The sequence below is a fragment of the Podarcis pityusensis genome (genome assembly GCF_964106645.2).
Source record: "Podarcis pityusensis genome assembly, chromosome: 2".
In the NCBI taxonomy this organism is placed as follows: domain Eukaryota; kingdom Metazoa; phylum Chordata; class Lepidosauria; order Squamata; family Lacertidae; genus Podarcis; species Podarcis pityusensis.
Window position 1 is genome coordinate 32,300,664 of NC_138029.1, and position 19,079 is coordinate 32,319,742.

Genomic DNA, 19,079 nt, shown 5'->3' on the forward strand with positions numbered 1-19,079 from the left:
CGTACCTACGGGACCGCCTCTCCTGGTATGTCCCACAGACGAACTTACGGTCTTCAAATAAAAACATCTTGAAGGTCCCAGGCCACAGAGAGGTTAGGCTGGCCTCAACTAGAGCCAGGGCTTTTCCGGCTGCGGCTCCGATCTGGTGGAACGCTCTGTCACAGGAGACGGGCCCTGCAGGACTTGACATCTTTCCGCAGGGCCTGCAAGACAGAGCTGTTCCACCAGGCCTTTGGTCAGGGCGCAGCCTGACTCCCTCCTTTGGCAATCTTTACAGAACTTTAGTTTATGGTTGCCATCAATTTTGATTTTAATTAATTTTTATAATGTTTTTAGAATGTTGTACTATTTTAGTGTTGTTAGCCGCCCTGAGCCCGGCTTCGGCTGGGGAGGGCGGGATATAAATAACATTTATTATTATTATTTATTATTATTATTATTATTATTATTATTATCACGAGCTCCAAAGACAATCCCTTGCATTTTTTATTTATTCTGCTCTTCTCCTACTCCGTTCTCAAGAGCATCATGGACTTACTCATCTTCTGAAGAAGCTTCCATTCCTCCTGCAAGAATGCTCCATAGTGACCTATATACAAACACACACACAAAGAAAAACCACCCACAAAATCACGGCCTAGTAGAGACACATTGATAGGAAAGTTTTTGACATAAAAACAGGTAAGTATAGATGAAAACTATAACTGCAGACCCACAGTCATGTTTCTACTTAGGCAGGGAAAGGGAAACATCACGTTGTTTTTTCAAAATGTATTTAGAAAATAAACATAGTAACAAACTATTATCTCACTCTTTATGCCAGAACTGCAAGGATTTGAAATTTGCAGCACAGAGTTCTAATTACATTCATATTCTGCTCACACCAACTAGAGTTCCTAAAAGCCTGGTCTGTCCTTCCATTACCTGACTACAGAATCTGCTTCCTTTGTTTCCTAAATAGTCTTTTAAATTAGAGAAATATAAGAAGCTTAAATTATAAGGCATCAGCAGGGTGTTACGTGAGACAGCACTTAAACTTTATGAGAGGTTTAAAATGCATATACCATTAAGGTCTGATTCAGAGTCTGATGCACAAATCAAGCCTGCAACCCTAAACACACTCACTGGATGGTAATTCATGTTCAACGTCTCAGTAAACATGTTTAAGACTGGACTGTAAAGTTTCACAAATTAATCCAGATTAGAATTGCTCAAGAGCATTTAGTAATGCCATGCTATGCACTTTTACTAAGATGTAAATCCTACTGTGTTTAATGGGGCTTCCGCCCATGTAAGTGTGAACAGCATTGCCATCCAAATTATCTAAGGTTTTGGTTTGCACATACCTCTTTTTGCAATCATTTGAGGACACCCCAAATTCAAGTCAATAGCATCACAGTAATCTTGAGCCAACAAGGCAGCCTGGACAAACACTTCTGGGTCATTGGCACAGAACTGTGAAACAGGCATACAAGCCAAAGAATAAGTGAGAGGCAACTTTAACACCCAACTATGACAATACATTTATAAAACAAAACAACAACAATTTATTTATACCCCACCTATTTGGCTGGGTTTCCCCAGCCACTCTGGGCAGCTTCCAACAGAATATTAAACAGAATAAAACTTCAAACATTAAAAACTTCCCTAAACAGGGCTGCCTTCAGATGTCTCCTAAAAGTCAGATAGTTGTTTATTTCCTTGACATCTGGTGGGAGGGTGTTCCACAGGGTGGGTGCCACCACCGAGAAGGCAGAATCCAGTGGTCCTTGGGAGGGCATCCTTGGGGACCACAGGAATTTGCAATTTCTTTGTCAATAGACAGAGATGAAGGTGCACCCACAGAGGCCTCCTAACTAAAGCCCTTCCTCTGCTCTTGGTGCTCTGAGAGGGCAAAAAGGAGGCATTCTAGAATGGGGGATCAGGGGAGGCACCAGATCCGCTAGAATCAAAACCTGACACACCCCTAGAACAAGGAACACATGCCAGCCCTGAAGTTGGTGTGATAATCCACTGAGAACAAAGGGAAGGAATTATTTTCTTTTTAAGTCAAGGCGAAGGGGAGGGGAAGACACAGCTCCTGCTTTCTGCCATGAGCACAGCAGGGCTTGGATTGGGCAGTCCTTTTGTCTCAACTCTTGCCTTCCATGACCCAGAAGGGGAGAGCTTGGCTTGCTAGACATGCCTCTTCTTGTCCTTAAGGTTATGTGCAATTATTATTCTACAATGGCTGTTGTAACACTAGCTATTTTAAAGCCATTTCTTCCAAAAGCCACCATTAAAGGACATCATAAAAATATAAAGCGAAATTATGTGATAGCTATTACCTGCACAATCAAAGGTCTATCTTCAGGGCACACATCACAATACAAGTTTTCTTTACGGTAATTGGCATCTCTGACAAAGACCTGAGCATGCAGCATAGGGGTATAACACAGCTGGGCTCCATGGCGGCGACTTAACAGTCTCCAAGCTAGTTCACTCTGATCCACCATGGGAGCAACCACAAAACGGGCACCTTTCAGCGTGTTTCTCCAGAACTCAAAGCCCTCAAGTTTGGGCATCTTCCTTTGACTGGAAGAAAATGGAAACAAAAGGTTCTCTAATAGATTCTAGTAAGCAAGCAACAGTTTATATGGCTTTTAGCTTTGTTCCATACACAGCTCTCTGCAGTAAGCATGCTAAAAAAATGCACAAAACATGCGGGGAACCCTTCCTCCCCCCCCCAAAAAAAACCCACATAAAGAAAACAACGCAAGAAGAATAAATGTTTGTAGAGCCCTGTAATGTGCAATTCAGATACTTACAGGTCTCTTCTATGTTCTTCTAGGTGATTGTTAGTGAAGAGCAAGAGCAAATAACGAGTTTTTACAGGATTACACAGTATCCCATATTTTGGAATATCCTGCATTTCCTACTTGTCTTTTTATATTTTATGATCATCATTTGATGATTCTGTGAACATCAATGTGAGCTGTCTGACACTACAGTATTGCAAAAAAAAGATTCACAACATCACAGCAACACTCATTTTGATATTTTTATCTGATCTATTGTAACATTACTGTACCTTAGCAAGCCAATGCTCAAAAGTGATGTTATATTAAGACACTACTATACAAATAGCACCAATGCAACACTTTCATCTTCTTATCCTTAGATCATTCCGGGGGGGGGGGGGGGAAGTATTGCAAGAAAAAGGGGCTGTGGACCAAAGCTTCAAGGTAAGTGATAGTCATACCACTCCCTGCAAGGCTGGGGATACCCACCTGCTGCCTCACATCAGTCCAGTCCAGAGCTGACAAATATGTACATGCCAAAAGTTTGGCCAAACTGTGGCTTAGACAGGCCATCCAAAAAACATCCCATTCTGCCACTGATTCCCTCCTCCTCAGCCTACTATTTTGCTAAGTCCAAAACAGCAGCATTGGGGGAAGCACAATGGTGGCAAAGGAGCCACCCCAGCTGTCCCTTTGTGGCTCACCTGTCTCTCCCCACCCCTGCTGTTCTGTCACCATGGTGCCAGCATTTAAGTTCCAACTAAACTGCAGCGAGGCACAGAGGACTGGGATTTTAAGCAGGGGATTGCGAGTACATTGATTTGCTTAGAGCAAGCAGATTGCTCGGTTTGCCTACTACTTGTTGTGATTATGGCTTTATCAACTTGCTTACACACTACACCGAAAGCACATTTTTGTGGAGGCAAAGCTATTGCAGGTGTGTTTTAGTCTCTCTCCCTCTCTTTTGTCAACTGTTCATTTTAATTAAAGATGCAGGTTGTTTTAAACTGCTTTTATTCATCATTTAAACGTGTCTTGTAAACCACTAAGGAGGTCTTAACACAAGCAAGCGGCATAAAATACAAAGGAATAAATGAAAATGTAAAAAAAAACCAACCCTTCAGTGGAGGCTCCCCCATCCCAGCCAGGTAGGTTTGCATGTTCTTAAGGTCAGATAAATAAAAGAAGGAAGAGCAGCTGGTCTATGGCGCTAGTGATATACCCCACCCCACCCCCTTTGCAATAGAGCAACAGGGGCCGGTTCCGCGCTCCTTTCTAGGCTGGCATTATCCTGGAAGAAAAGGAGCTGCGCTGAAGAAGGCGAGGCACCTGCAGGGGGAAGGACCTTTCGGGGCCACAAGGCTTTCCCTGCCGCTCGGCTCTAAAGCGCGCCCAGCCCAGCGCTGCTCAAACAGGGCGGCCGCCCTCGAGGACTTAGGCCGTGAGCCGCGCCCTCCCGCCTGCCCGCCCGCCCGCCAGAGTACACGGCCCCCTCGCCCGAGCCTTCCGCTCTCTCCCTCTCCGGTACCTGGTTCCTACTGAGGCAGAGCCCCGGGCAGGGCGCTGAGACAGCCGGACGGCGCCTCCGCCATGCCACTCCGACCGGCACAGCGGCGGTGCAACTTCAAACGGGGCTCCTTCGGAAACGGAGGCGCGGGCGGAAAGGGGCCGCGAGGAAACCCGGCCCCTCCCGGCCTCCCCCTAGCGGACAGGTTCGCCCAGGCTAGGAAGCGCCTTATTGCCAGCTGCGCATTTAAAGCTCTCACAACGACAGCGGGGCGGGCAGCGAGTTAGCAGAATACCCCGGGGCAAAAAACACCAGAGAATTGTTCAACACAAGAAGGTGGGGCGGGGGAGAGTTTTTATATATACCTGATGTTAGCCGCCCTGGTCCTGGCCGGAGAGGGCGGGGTATAAATTATATATATATAATATTTTGATTTTGTTCTGTGAACCACCCTGAGACCTTTGGGTATAGGGCGGTATATAAATTCAATTAATAATGAAAATAAAAAAGAAAGGGAAAGGACCCCTGGATGGTTAAGTACAGTCAAAGGCGACTATGGGGTTGTGGCGCTCATCTCGCTTTCAGGCCAAGGGAGCCAGCATTTGTCCACAGACAGTTTTTCTGGGTCATGTGGACAGCATGACTAAACCACTACTGGTGCATGAAAACACCATTTACCTTTCCGCCGCAGCAGTACCTTTTTATCTACTTGCACTGGTATGCTTTTGAACTGCTAGGTTGGCAGGAACTGGCTGCTGTGGGGATTCAAACCGCCGGCCTTCTGACTGGCAAGCCCAAGAGGCTCAGTGGTTTAGACCACAGCGCCACCCGCTTCCCTACAATAATGATAATAAGGCATGTAGTACTGTAGGAAAATTGTGGTTTTGTTTCCTTCGACACTGGTTGCAATAATAGCACAGAGTGGAATGTGGCTGCATGGGGTAGCTAGGGCAAGGGCCAAACTCTCTCCCCACCCTTTCCTGAGTTGTGAGATTATTCCTTTGTATGCTGTCTGTGAATTTAGGCATGTGCATGTGTGTGTGCGTGTGTGTGAGTGAAAGAGAGATATTTATTTATACCCACCTTTGAGTCAAGGGCAGAACTGAAAATTACTAGATAAAAGGACTGCTGCTGTTCAGCACCCGTCTCAAGTGCTCTTCTGATCTCCCAAAAGGTGTAGTCACACTTACTCTATTACTAAGTCATGAGGTCATTGTATTGTGCATTTTCTTGTCCCTATCAGCAGCAGTCAGTAAGTGGAAAATGCATGATGTGGCAGCATTGTGCTATGGGTGAGAGATATTATATGTAAGAAGGGACTTTTGGAGAACTCAACACAGGGATACCACTTCCTGTGCTGGCCCTGTGTTTTCATTTGGTACCTAGTGCGGGCCTTGCTGGTCATAAGTACACGATTTCATGTAGGTGAATCAGTTGTCAGTTTGTAAGCAACTTTTACAGACTTGTTAAGAGCTACTGGTTTTCATTTTGTCCTAATCTTGTTTACATTTTAACAATGAAAAATGTACTGTTAGTGGCTTTATTGTATTTGTTTCCATATAATGAGGAGAGAAGAAACTATTTGAGTTTGGGCATGGTTGTTTTCTGCAATGTGAAAGTCTGTGGACCGACTTGTACTGACCAAGCAGGAGCCCATGAGGACAGATGAGGCTTGGTGGAAGGAGAGGTGCTCCCCATTTATATGGAGATTATGTTCTGAGGCACTGCGCGTATTAGTGAAATTGTGTATAATTGAAACCCATTGAAAAAGTCTGCAACACCCCATTTCACTCTGCTCCGCCCTGCCCCCACCCCATTCCACCTCCATCCTTTTAGTAACATTCTAGTGACGTCTTTATGTTGTTTCTGGGTCACTTCCGGGCAATGCTTTTTTCCTAAAAGATGTTTAGGGGTACTCTCATTTCATCTGAGACTTGGGAAACACCATGACAGGAAATGAGGCTGCCATCGGGGGTAGCAACGGAACTGACAATTCACCGTACTAGAGAAGAAACTATTTTTTAAAAACGTCTTTAGTTTCTTCTGTTAGATTCACAAAATGTTTAGGCATATGCGTCCCCCTGTGTCCCCCAAGAAAAAAAGCACTGCTTCTGGGTATACAGTCGCTCACATAGTGAACATGTGTAAACAGGGGGCTGCCTGTACTCAGTCAGTCAGGCTCCAGGGGTCAGCAAACTTTTTTAGCAGGGGGCCGGACTACTGTCCCTCAGACCTTGTGGTGGGCCGGACTATTTTTTTGGGGGGGGTGGGAGAACGAATTCCTATGCCCCACAAATAACCCAGAGATGCATTTTAAATAAAAGGATACGTTCTACTCATGTAAAAACACGTCCATGGGCCAGATTTAGAAGGCAATTGGTGCTGGATCTGGCCCCCAGGTCTTAGTTTGCCTACCCATGGGCTAGCCAGTAGGGCCAGGCAGTTACTGCAAGATCTTAGATAGTTCCGAGCAGACAAATTGTATCCACCGAGCCCTTATGTATTCCTCCTGGCTTTTACCCTTCTCAGACTCTACCCATTTCATGAGACCTAAGAACCTTAAAGAGCATACCACTCTGCCTCCCTGTTAGATCCCGCCTAGTGTGTTGCTTGTGGTGATAAGCAAGCACTGGGGAGCGTGAGATTCCTAGTGTAGAGAGAGCGGGATCCTCAGAGGAACCTGGCTTTTTTGGGGGGGGGGGTTCCTTGTTCAGGAGTATGTGATTCAAGGGGCTCCCAACGAACAGGATCAGGCTCCAGCTTGGTCTTGGGTCCTGGGGCCTTCATGACTTGTGGTGCTGACTCTTCTTCTCTTCCTTCTCTGGGTCAGTGTCAACAGGTGGCAGCATTGCTCAATTTTGTATAAGCAAAATAAACGCACACGCTTAAAACATGCATGGGTAGTATCAAATGCTAGCTGTTGGCACAGCTAGATATGATCAGATATGTTAATCACAGTAAACTAATGGGAGCTAAGATGCAATACAGACTCCGGTAAGTTGTTTATTTAAGCAGACTCCACTCAACATGGGACAACTTAAAAGTTTACATGGGACATGGTAAAGCTTAGACATTCCTGAATTAATAGCTTTTGTTTTGAAATAAATAATGCAAGAACTTTTATCTTTCTTTCCCCCAAACATCTCAGTGCAAGTATGCATTCTGTATCCCAATGTTACAACTAGCAGCCTGAACATTTGCTTAAGAATTGCCATAAGTAATGCTCTCTAATAATAAAAACACTATACCGTACTTCTGGTTTAATTACTGCAAATTGGCTCCTTTATATAATGACTAATGATCAGTGTGGATTCAAGGCTGCCTCAGCTATTAAGTAGGCTTAGGCTGCAATCTTATACAGCAACCTGGGAGCAAATCCTCATGAACTCAGTGCGGTATAAATTAGATGTGTTGGAATCCACCGCTACGGAATCTGGAGCGAGCTGTAAAATCACACTCTTTCCCCCAGTCCTTCCCATTGCACACATAACTAAATCTGTCCCTTTAAGCATGCTTTCTTGACTTTTACTTTGAATATTTTAAAAAATAAAAACAATGTTTTTATAGTGCTTGGGAGAACTTTTTGTTGCTCTGAAAAGCAGTATAGAAATGCTTAAAAAACCAATTAGGACACTCCAAACCTAAGCCCTTGAAAACATGCCCTAGCCTTAATTCAGAAGTATATATTTCATTTCTATCAATAGACATTTCTCTTTAGAAGAGAGACATCTTAGACTATAATTTAGGATGACTGCACAGATGTGTGGGGTGGGCGGGGGTTGTGTCAAAATGGCAAGTACCACGCCTAATGTGTGTTCATTCCTTTCTTTTGAAGGTTAGAGCAGTGCTTACATGGGTAGGAGCTCCCTTGCCAAATTTGGGATTGAGGGCAAATTAGTTCTCCAGCCATTGTTGGACTAAAACTCTTGTCATCCCTAGCTAGCAGGACCAGTGGTCAGGGATGGGGATTATAGTCCAAAAACTGCTGGAGATCCAAGGTTGGGGAAACCCTGAATTAACATGAACAGTGCAAACAATGCTTGATGCTCAAATGTGCTGTTTAGGCCACAGTTCTAGGCAAAGTTACCTGAGAGTAAATATCCATTGAACTTAATGGAGCTTACTTCAGCATATACATATAAAGGATTACAGTGGTAATGTTATATGTAATGCATAAAGATTTTGAGAGCAGCCTAAGAGAATCCCACATTTTCGGATTTCAGAGTAAAAACAATTCAGAACTAGCCTCGCTACTGGAAAGATTCCACCCTAGTTTTTAGCTTTATTACAGATCACCTGCCTATGGCACACAGATTAGCTCCTGCAAGTAAGTTGGTTTAAACAGCCCTCATACCCCCTTCACTTCAGGTATGCTGACTTATTAAGACTGCAATCCCAAAAAACATTTTGGAAGAAGCCCTGTTAAACTCAGTGGGACTTACTTCTGAATAGAAATGTATAGGATTGCACTGTAAACCTACTCAAATGTGTCCCCTGGATGAATTTTTCCTGTAAATACTAGCACTTTTAACAGCAGTTCTCAAAGCAGCTGGCATGGTGGTTAGCCCTGTTCCACTGATGGGGAAATGAAGGCAGTTAAGTTGATGAGCTTCTAAAACCACAAAAGAAGAAAGAACTAAGAGGAACATTTGAGACTACATGATTTCCAGTCATGTAGCATGGTTATTTGATTATACATGCATGAGGCATCAAAGCAAGAGGAAGCCACTGTCCAATGAACTTGGATAAGGTTTTTGCAGCCACCAAGCTATAGTACCTGAAGAAATTGGGGGTGTATCTCTCCCCACCCCGACCCCTGCTTCCAGAAAGGAATAGAAAATGCAAGTAAACATTAATAAGCACAGAGTATAGAAATAAGAGTCAAGGAAAGCCATGGCAGAGTTTAAGTCACCTTTAATTCCAGGAGAGCCACAAAAGAAAGGGGGCTCCAGAGCTTTTTCACCAAAGGAATGTAAAAATGAAAATGAAAACACACACACACACACACACACACACACACAAAACAGAACAGGTCTGATCTGAAAACGTATTCATTTTACATTTCAGATTTCCAAGGAATTTTTCCTTAAAATTAAAAACTAAAACCAGCCACTAAGCTGCCTGTCCACAGAGGATCACCTAGCCAACCAGCTCCCAGCAGGTATGGAACTTGTGTGCAATCTCTATGCCCCAGCACTAATTAAAATAACCCAGCAGAGAACCTGGATTCTAAAGCAGTTTGGGGAGGCACAACAATCCTGCTGGATACTGATTGCTCCATGTGTCTCCTCTGTATCATTGTTGCAGCAAAGATGTTCCGATTCTTCTACAAGCATATCCAACATAGATGAGGCAAGAAAAGGCTTACTGCTTCCAGTTTTTGTTTTTCCAAAGGGGTTTTAGGCAAATATTCATAACTACTACAGACTTCTTTTTTTGGATGGATGAGAAGGGGAGATGGTTCAGCTGTGGGAGGGTTAAATCAGGTTCTTGTCAACAAGAACTCATATGAAGTCTGAGCAACCCTTGAAGCAGCAAATGGGGCGGGGGGAATTAAGAAGCTAGATTGAAAGTATTTGGGGGAAATCACCACACTGGGTGCAGAAAGCTGTATACATCTGATCCATGCATTTTCCAGATGAATGCAGGAATTATCTTAAAGTTGCCCCCAACCTCTGCTAAGGTAAAGACGCTATACATGCTCCAAGCTTGGATTCCCTTCCATCAGAGACTGAATATGGGACCAGCAACATAGCAGAAGCAGCTTCACCTCTCTGTGGAGAAAGGTGGTGCTTATCATAGGAATCTATCTTCCATTCCAAATGACCACATTGTTCTAAAGATGAATTTTGGTTTTAATTTTGTAAAAACGAGGCAACCAAACAGCCGCAGGGGGAAGAAATACTCCACAATCAAATATTTTGTCCTTATCATTTAGCCAATCACAAATTAAAACAGTGAGCCTCTAATAAAGTAACAATAAAATAAATACCTAGAATATTTCAGATTAGAAATAATAGTTACAAAAAAGCCTCAGTGGAATTAACTTACTGATACTGCTACAGAACTGACTCTTTCACAGACAAATGCGCCTCCAAAATCAGTTGCAGCTTCCCTCCTTACTCCCTAGGCTTGGTCAGTTTCACTTATCCTTTGGAATACTTCTAGACAACAATACAATACAATACAAAGCACAAAATACACACACACAGTCTGCTAATTCTTTTTTTTGTGTGTGTACTGCAAATGGTGTAAAATGTTGCCCTCGATACAGGTCCTTGCAACAGTGCAAAAATAATGTCACTGCACTGGAGAGAGAGGGGAGGGGGACTCTGGCCATTTGGACATCCTAGACTTGGCTGCGGAGCAGATGACATGATGGATTACAGGAAGAGTTCCTTGGGGTTGTCCTAAGGGTTAGCTTTGAATTCTCTCTAGCAATGACAGTAAAGTTTCTCAAGTATCTAGCCTTCTCGAACACTGTCCCGAGGTTCTGCCAACGAGCTATGGATGATCCCAGTAATTGACTCAACACCATCTCCTTCCAGGATCGTGCGATGGTCCCCTTCAACAATGTGGACAAACACTTTCCCGTCACAGACCTGCACAGGGCACAAAGATATAAAAGAGAACATCACACACACACACTTTTTTAGTTTCATACACCTTCTGCCTTTCCATTCAGGAGAATGAGAAGGAACTCCTAACGACCCTTTTCTTCTTTTCACTACTTTCCACATTTTCTTCATCTTCTTTAAATCAATCACAACCAAAGACATGTCAAGCAAGGCCTAAGACCTTTTTCTTTTAGGTTAATCATTCCATAACCTAGCAAACTAAATATTCAGCTGCTGCTGCTGCTTCATAGGCCAGAAAAATACTTGCAGAAAGTAAAGGTAAGGAGTTGCATCAAGCATTTGAGCTCTACATCATGTGCTGTTAAGCTTCGACTTTTGGAGCACTTCAGTTTTCAGTGAGGGGCAGAGATGTTTAGAAGATGGCTACAAACCATCAAGCAAGCTAGTTTTGTTGATTTCAATGGGACTTAAAAGCACACATAACTAGATGATGGACTGCAACCTATGTTACTTTAAGGGCTGTGGTGGGTGAAAATCCACAAAAAACCTTCCAGTTTCTTCTGTTAATGTTACTAACCTCTGAGAGCTTGTAGTCTCCTCCAAGACCTTCTCCGTACTCATTGTGGGTCTTTGCTTTCAGTAGCATCACGTTGCCATGATACTTGCTCTGAGGCACATACTTGTCTCCTGCCTTCAGTTTCTTGTAAAAGGAAGCAGCAGCAAAGGCAAGGGCCTCGTGGCTGAGGTCTCTGTGATTTTGAGTTATCAGATCAACAGACGCGTTTATACGAGCTTCCAGATCTGGTAGGGGTAGAAGAATCTCCAGCAACTGCAAACGGTACAAACAGGAAAGCTTTACTACAAGGTGCAGTTTCTAGAGTGAAACTGTTGTGAGCAAAATGTGCTCCCCCCACCCCAGCTGTGAACAGTGCCAAAGAGCATTACCTTATTGTATTCCATGCCAGTGAACTGCTGAACAAAGGCACACAATGCTTCGGTTTCTGCTTCAGCCTCGTTTCCTGGAGTTAGCTTGGCTCTGTAGCTCTGGCGGGAGAGGACGGAGCACCAGAAAATTCATGTTAATCTTAGACAAAGAATTGAATTTTAGCAAAGGCACAAGCCCAAACCCCTTTGTGCCAGGCTCGGAGGAGGTGGGTTGGATCTTCCCAGCCCTGCCTGCTTCCACCAGCCTCTGCTTGCTGAGCGACAACAGTGTGGAGCTCCCTCTTTCTCCCACTAATATCCAGTGGGATCTCAGTTTGGTCTCCAGCTTGCCTTACAGAAATTGATTCAACAGGAAATGGGAGGCAATTCACATATGTGCACATGCAATAAAATACATGGTTGCGTGCTATTCCTACATGGAAGTGTAATCTTTTCCAAGTGGCTCTTGTAGCTGGATTGGTCTCTTACCTGAGTATGTGCTGCTACATAGGAGTGAGAACCATCAAGCAGGAACAGGCTGTTGGGTAAATGGGAGGGATTCTGCTGAGCTTCCAGCTGACGACACATTTCAAAAGCAACACAGGCACCAAAGGAATATCCAGAAATCCGATAGGGGCCTTCCGGCTGCACTTTTTTAATGCAGTCAATGTAATAGGATGCCAGGCTCTGTATACTGTCCACAGGAGCAGCTAGTAGTGAGAAGAGGTAAAATGAGGAGAAGAATCAGGCTATGGATGATCACGGTCACAATCTTTAGAACGTTGCTGTAAAGAGCCAAAATTCCAGACTGTGGAACTGAAATAAATTAGACAAGTTTCTGCCGTTTCAAAATTGTTACTTTTTTAGAATATGGATAATTTTTGTCATGAACAGCAGAGATGTTCAGTCTGGACTGAACCTCTGAGCCTCTGGCAGCAAATGCTTACTTTTTGTAACATTTTTTCTATTAAGAGCCTTATAATATATATACTTGTGCTTGTATTTGCATGTATTTTTTTCAAGTGAAAGTTAACCTCAAGGTTTAGGGGGAAAACCTACTCTATATAGTTGCAGAAATCTTAATTCTGTAATTTACTACATGCTAAATGCAATGAAGACATCTGGATTCTGCCTACATGATTGAGGAACAGACTCATAATCAACCATCATGGCTAATTTCAGCCTCCACTCTTTCTGGAACCCTTTCTATGTTTTAAAGCAGACTTCGTCAACCTGGCGCCTTCCAGATATTTTGGACTACAAATCCCATCATCCCTAACCATTTGTCCTGCTGGCTGGCTCTAATGGGAGTTGTGGTTAAAACCATCTGGAGGACACCAAGCTGGGGAAGGACTGCTTTAAAATATACCATTTTGACTTGGTGCTCCCCTCCCCAAATTAAAGGAATAAGTGGGAGGTATGAGGAAGTCCAGAAAATAAGTAATTTAAAATTGGAAATGGAAAAGAGAGTTTGTTTTTAATTGTTATGTTCTATGTTTTCATTGTTAAGTTTTGTACTGTTTTTTTTGTGTGTTTTTTTTTCTTTGTTTAAAACTTTAATAAAAAATTATTTAAAAAAAAAAAATTAAAGGAATAAGTGTTTTGTCCCAAAGGAATCCTTATTCCAGTGGTAAATTATCACCATATACCTCTCTTATGGCATGGAGACTTCCCCATGTACACACACACATGGACAAAATATGCTTGTATTCAGCAAATTGGAATGTTTGTGAAAGATGTAAATTGATCCCAGCTACATTGACAAGGATGACCTCTGGATTAGACAATCAATAAACATCACAGAACTACCTTTTGTGCACTGAAGTCCATAGGCTTGTATACGTAGTTTAGAGACAAGGTTGTTGAAAACTGAGAGAGATCCCTCAATAGCGTGAATGAGGAAGAGAGGCGGCTCCGTGCTTTTCACCTCATTCAGTTGCAAGACAGTTGGTCCATCTGGATTAACCAACAGGTTGTTAAAGTCCAATCTGGGTTGCTCTGCTTGACTGCCTTTTGTCTCATGGGATGATGCTTAAAAAAAAGCAAGTTACAGAAACAGAGTATGAACCAGTTAATGCCACATTCAGTCTCATAAGATAATATAAGAGCAGGTTGTAGGTTGGTTTTGGGACTAGTATCACTTGGCATACCCAGAATATCATTGGGCAGGTGTGGGTAAACCCCCCATTACCAGGACTGCTTATATCTGATTTCAAATGCAGAATCAATTGTGCAATGAGCTTTTATTTTTTGGAATTAAACAAAAAAAAAGTTATCCTCAGAGAAAACAATACACAATAGTTCTAGACTATATGTTGACTACATAGAAAACGAAAAAAGTACTCAATCTCTGTTGCTTCTGCAATAAAATAAAGAAGAAGAGAAGAAGAGTTTGGATTTGATATCCCGCTTTATCACTACCTGAAGGAGTCTCAAAGTGGCTAACATTCTCCTTTCCCTTCCTCCCCCACGACAAACACTCTGCGAGGTGAGTGGGGCTGAGAGACTTCAAAGAAGTGTGACTAGCCCAAGGTCACCCAGCAGCTGCATGTGGAGGAGCGGAGACGCAAACCTGGTTCACCAGATTACGAGACTACCGCTCTTAACCGCTACACCACACTGGTGTTATTGCATCTATCTTCCCTGCTCCCAGGTAGCTAGTAGCAGTTTTTGGGTGGGTATTGATTGGGCAAACAGCATAAGAGGAAATGGTGAAAGACTCCTTAGGCCCAATCCAAGTGGCATTCCCATTTAGCTGCTTTGGGAGCTCTGAATCGTGGCTCACCCATGTCATGTCAAGGCTGGCCCTGGAAACTAGAAAACCCTTTCTCTGGGTAGGTAGGGAGCTCCTATCTACATCACCCCTTCCTTAAGTGTCACAAACCCAAAGTAGGGCAGATTTTAACCCACCAGACATACTTACTGTCTGTGGTCCCTGGTTTTGAAGAAAATTCTCGTAGTTTGTTAATGGTAAGCAACCTGACATCTCTCATTGACATGACAATGTCATAGTCCCTCTCCAGGGTTTGCCGCACTTCTACACCCATCAAAGAATCCAGGCCCAGATCAGCCAGGGAGGTGTCAGCATTTAGGCTGCTTACGTCACGGACACCTATGAGAAAGAAATACAAGTTGTTGTTTTTTTTTACTGCTGCTCAAGCCCCTCCAAACTGTCAATAATTTCTTCACAGATCTCTTTTCCTCGCTGACACAACATTGCTATGTATTTATTTAAATGCGTTTTTAGCATAGCTGTCAACGTTTCCCTTTTTTTTAAAGGGAAATTCCCTTATTCCGAATAGGATTCCTCGCAAGAAAAGGAAAAAGTTGACAGCTATGGTTTTTAGCCCACTCTAGCGTAAAAACCCTCACCACTCTAGCATAAAACCCCTCACCAAGATGATTGCTACACTTTAAAATACATAAGTAAATAAGCGAGCAGTAAAAAAGAAAAGAAAAACCAAATTTTCAGTACATTAATCATTAAAATAGTAAACAAGATAGTAGTAGCAGATAAAACAGTAACCTAAAATTAACAAAATGCTGACTGGAATAAATAAGTCTTTAAGATCCTATAACAGGTCAGCAAAGAAAGGGCCATGTATTTTTCCATTCAGATACCGCACTGCATTCTCATGGCATTCAGTTTTATATGATTTCCTCCCTTTCATTAACCACATTTGATGCACTATTTCAAACTGTATAATAATTAGATCAACACCTTCAGCTAAGTTCCCAAACTCTTCCTCAATGTTTTATCTGATATATTTGTTTAAACTTTAAAGCAATGGTAGCTTTACAAACTGGTAGATACTCTTTGCCCCAAGGAGGCTGAAATATAAATGACGGGGAACACGGATGAATGTTACGGGAGCTAAATTAATAAATGTCTGCTGAATTCATCCTGAAGTATTCACAGGGCACTCTTGCCTTGTGTATGAGTCGAGTTCCTGTGGCTAAGTATGTGACTGCATGGGCATAGACCAGGCATGGCCAAACTTGGCCCTCCAGATGTTTTGGGACTACAACTCTCATAATCCCTAGCTAACATGACCAATGGTCAGGGATGATGGGAATTGTAGTTCCAAAACATTTGGAGGGCCAGGTTTGGCCATGCCTGGCATAGACAGAGGAGCAGGATGTCACCAAAGGAGAAAGGGACAGATGCTGGTTTTTAAATGCTTGCCTTTTAAAACTGGTGGCAAAAGGTAGCCAACATTTCTACTCAGAGTCACTGAAAATAGTGGACCTAAGTCAGTCACATCCATTAGTTTTAATGGTACTACACTGAGTATGCCTGATGTTGGATACACAAGTTATTTAAGCAGCAGTATAAAACTAGAAAACTATAAGGAGTATATTTTGCATTCACTACAGGGAATAAATGGTTGTATTGCAGATATGGAAGAAGAATATTTTGGGAAATTAAAGTAGGATGTAATGAGGCCTTTACTACGTTATCTAAGAAGAAAATAAGCAGATCCAGAAGGTTTCGAGTCATTTAAATGTTGGGAAATGATTTGTGCAATGCAAGAGAAAGTAAGAGCTCAAATATATGTCCACATTACTGGTGTGTTAGGAAGGAATGATAATGATGGTGTTGACAGAGGGAAAGTGAGCAAACTAGCAATTTTAGAATGAGATCATCAAATGATGATAAGAATAAACAAATGATCATCAGAACATTTGACCAGTGTTTTTCTAAATTAGAAACAATCAACATACATTAAAGGCTATATTCAATACGCCTATGGTAAAAAGAATAATTCACACTACATAATTTGTTATATACAAATTATTTAGAATATAATATGAAAAAGTGAACAATAACATTAGCTCAAAGCAGAGGGAGAGAATCTGTATTTGTTGTATAACACTCCCACACTATATAGCCAGTATTTATGTAAGTGAAATATACAAATGGCTGAGAATTATCTTGAAATCTTATGTTCCAGTGGTTTAGAAATCAGTGTTTGAAGTCTGCTGGCCACTTTGGTGAGCAGAATATTCTTTAATTGCAAAGTTTAAACCACCCTCTCTTGGCATGACTACAAGGCTGGAAGTTCCACTTCTGTTTTAGATTAACTACAGTTAGCAATAGATCTGAACTTGAAACTGCAGTTAATATTAACTACGGTTTGTTGAAAATCAGCCACTTTCATATATAACATTTTGAAGCCGGCTGATTTCATCTCCCAACATTTAAATGACTCAGCACCTTTTCATGAAAGCACGGTTAAGGTTGATGGCGGTTTGTCTGAACTTCGTTTAGCATTACATGCAAACGCAGCCAGTGTTGAAAGAGGGTAGGAGGAAGTGGGCAGTATTCTGAATAGTTAGTCAGATGGAACCAAAAAGATATAAGACTTTGGACAAGAGAAGCGGGGGGAGGAGGCAGCGGTGGAGGAAGTCTCACGGGCACCTGGGGTGGCGCGCCCAGGGGCGGGGCAAACGGTGGGGCAAGCGGCGCCCATAGGGAGGGCACACGCGGTGCCCATAGGGACAGCCTGTCCGCTGCTGAGGCCCCGCGACGCACCCCGTCCCTATCAGTGCAGCGGCGATCCACCCAGGGGGGATTTTGTCACACACACCCCAGTTATGACATATGGGGTGTGCCGCTCCCACTTTCTCCGTCACTGGGAGGAGGTCTTTATTTCAAAGAAAGGATTGGAGCATAGTGGAAGAGACAGTTGCATGTAGAGAAAGTGGGGGGAAACAGGAGGGTTGTAAATGCTTCCTCATAATAACCCACTGTCTTGTGTAAGCCGTGCATGATGTGACAAGAATAGGTTGTTAAAAAATCGGATTTGCAGAACAAAAATCCCTATTTAAGGATTTATCAGATACAAAAGTAAAAGTATTATCAAAAATGTACAAACTGCTGCTAAAGTGGTAAACAAAAGAGGAATTTGTGAAATCAAGTATGATTTAGTGGGCCCAGGATGTGGGTCATAATATTAATTATGAACTATGGGAGAATTTATGGACGGTAAATATGAATTTTACGGCATGTTAAGCATTAAAAGAAAATATGATGAAAATGACCCACAGAAGGTACTTAAGACTTGCCAAACTAGCAAAAATGTTTAAAAAGGAAAAAAGGTAGTTCTGATAAGGTACAATAATGTCCTTTATATAAGGGGTGTGGAAGAAGGAGAAATGAGATAATAACTATTTTGGGGGGAAAGTTGTTGCTGTTTTTTAACTGTGCTAAGATATTTAGTTGTCCGGTTTTATTTGTTTGCTTTTTAAAGGTTTTGTCAAGTAACATTTTTTATGGCCAAAAAACAAACATTGTCACTGAAGAAAAATTACCACTATGGAAGAAAAATAAACATTCTATTTCTAACAGTTCTTAATGGACAATTAAAGAAATAAAGAAAAAGGGAAAAAGGAAAATGTTGGAAATGTAGAGGGACCTTTTTTCCACATGTGGTGGTCCTGTAAAGTGATCTGGGAATTCTGGGAAGTAATTTACAATGAATTAAAAAAGAAAATTCCCAAAAAAGCCTCTTGGGAATGGTAACAACAGAAGTCCTCACCCTCCCCAAAAAAGAGAATTTATTATTATATGCCACCACTGTGGCTAGAATCTTATTGGCACAAAGGTGGCGCTCGAGTAGGGTGCCCACTAAGGAAGAGTGGCAGTTTAACATGCTTGAATATGCTGAATTGGCAGGTGATATGATTGCTCTTACAAATGTGACCAGCAACAGAATACTGCTGGGTGGAGCAGGCGCTTTGTTCCAGCCCATCTCCCTGTTTTCCACAATTCCTCTCCTACAATCAGTCGGTATCCCTTGGCCACTTCGTCCTCATTAGGTTACACGTTAGAAGCCCTCCTCCCCTGCAAATATTTTTTTGTACTTCTGCAAACCTTGGGGTTCCCCAAGCCTGTTGAGGCCACCCTCTTGCACATGGATGAGGTCACATAAACAGTGGCATTGACAGCCTTAACACTGGAAATTGAACTGGAAACTATTCCTTTTTTTTCACATGTAAAGGTAAAGGTAAAGGTAAAGGGACCCCTGACCATTAGGTCCTGTCATGGCCAACTCTGGAGTTGCGGCGCTCATCTCGCTTTATTGGCCGAGGGAGCCAGCGTGCAGCTTCCGGGTCATGTGGCCAGCATGACTAAGCCACTTCTGGCGAACCAGAGCAGCGCACGGAAACACCATTTACCTTCCCGCTGGAGCGGTACCTATTTATCTACTTGCACTTTGACGTGCTTTTGAACTGCTAGGTTGGTAGGAGCATGGACCGAGCAATGGGAGCTCACCCCGTTGCGGG

The 19,079-nt window shown here is 42.7% G+C and overlaps 2 protein-coding genes across 2 annotated transcripts in view; both read right to left on the minus strand.

Annotated features, from left to right (window-relative positions):
• Nucleotides 1-462: 462 nt before the first annotated feature.
• On the minus strand, nt 463-4,458 carry DUS1L (dihydrouridine synthase 1 like). The gene is made up of 4 exons (XM_080996230.1): nt 4,309-4,458; nt 2,328-2,574; nt 1,347-1,455; nt 463-589 (listed from the first exon to the last, which is right to left on the minus strand). Exons 2-4 carry the CDS (start codon nt 2,562-2,564, stop codon nt 507-509), a joined length of 429 nt encoding a protein of 142 aa, XP_080852356.1. The 5' UTR covers nt 2,565-2,574; nt 4,309-4,458; the 3' UTR covers nt 463-506.
• Nucleotides 4,459-9,184: 4,726 nt separating this feature from the next.
• Nucleotides 9,185-19,079, minus strand: part of FASN (fatty acid synthase) — a 59,681-nt gene continuing 49,786 nt past the window's right edge. Inside the window, exons 38-43 of the mRNA XM_080993523.1 lie at nt 14,713-14,901; nt 13,599-13,820; nt 12,279-12,499; nt 11,811-11,909; nt 11,443-11,694; nt 9,185-10,889 (exon numbers count right to left, since the gene is read on the minus strand). Of these exons, the coding sequence (XP_080849649.1) occupies nt 10,752-10,889; nt 11,443-11,694; nt 11,811-11,909; nt 12,279-12,499; nt 13,599-13,820; nt 14,713-14,901 (1,121 nt within the window). The 3' untranslated portion in view covers nt 9,185-10,751. The remainder of the gene's footprint in view (nt 10,890-11,442; nt 11,695-11,810; nt 11,910-12,278; nt 12,500-13,598; nt 13,821-14,712; nt 14,902-19,079) is intronic.

What these genes read in the sequence shown, in the direction of transcription:
- DUS1L (XM_080996230.1), bottom strand. Translation starts at nt 2,564, where the DNA reads ATGCCCAAACTTGAGGGCTTTGAGTTCTGGAGAAACACGCTGAAAGGT. An exon ending in ATAGACCTTTGATTGTGCAG is followed by an intron (nt 1,456 to 2,327) that starts GTAATAGCTATC and finishes CCTGTTTCACAG; the next exon opens with TTCTGTGCCAATGACCCAGA. An exon ending in TCAAATGATTGCAAAAAGAG is followed by an intron (nt 590 to 1,346) that starts GTATGTGCAAAC and finishes GTTTGTATATAG; the next exon opens with GTCACTATGGAGCATTCTTG.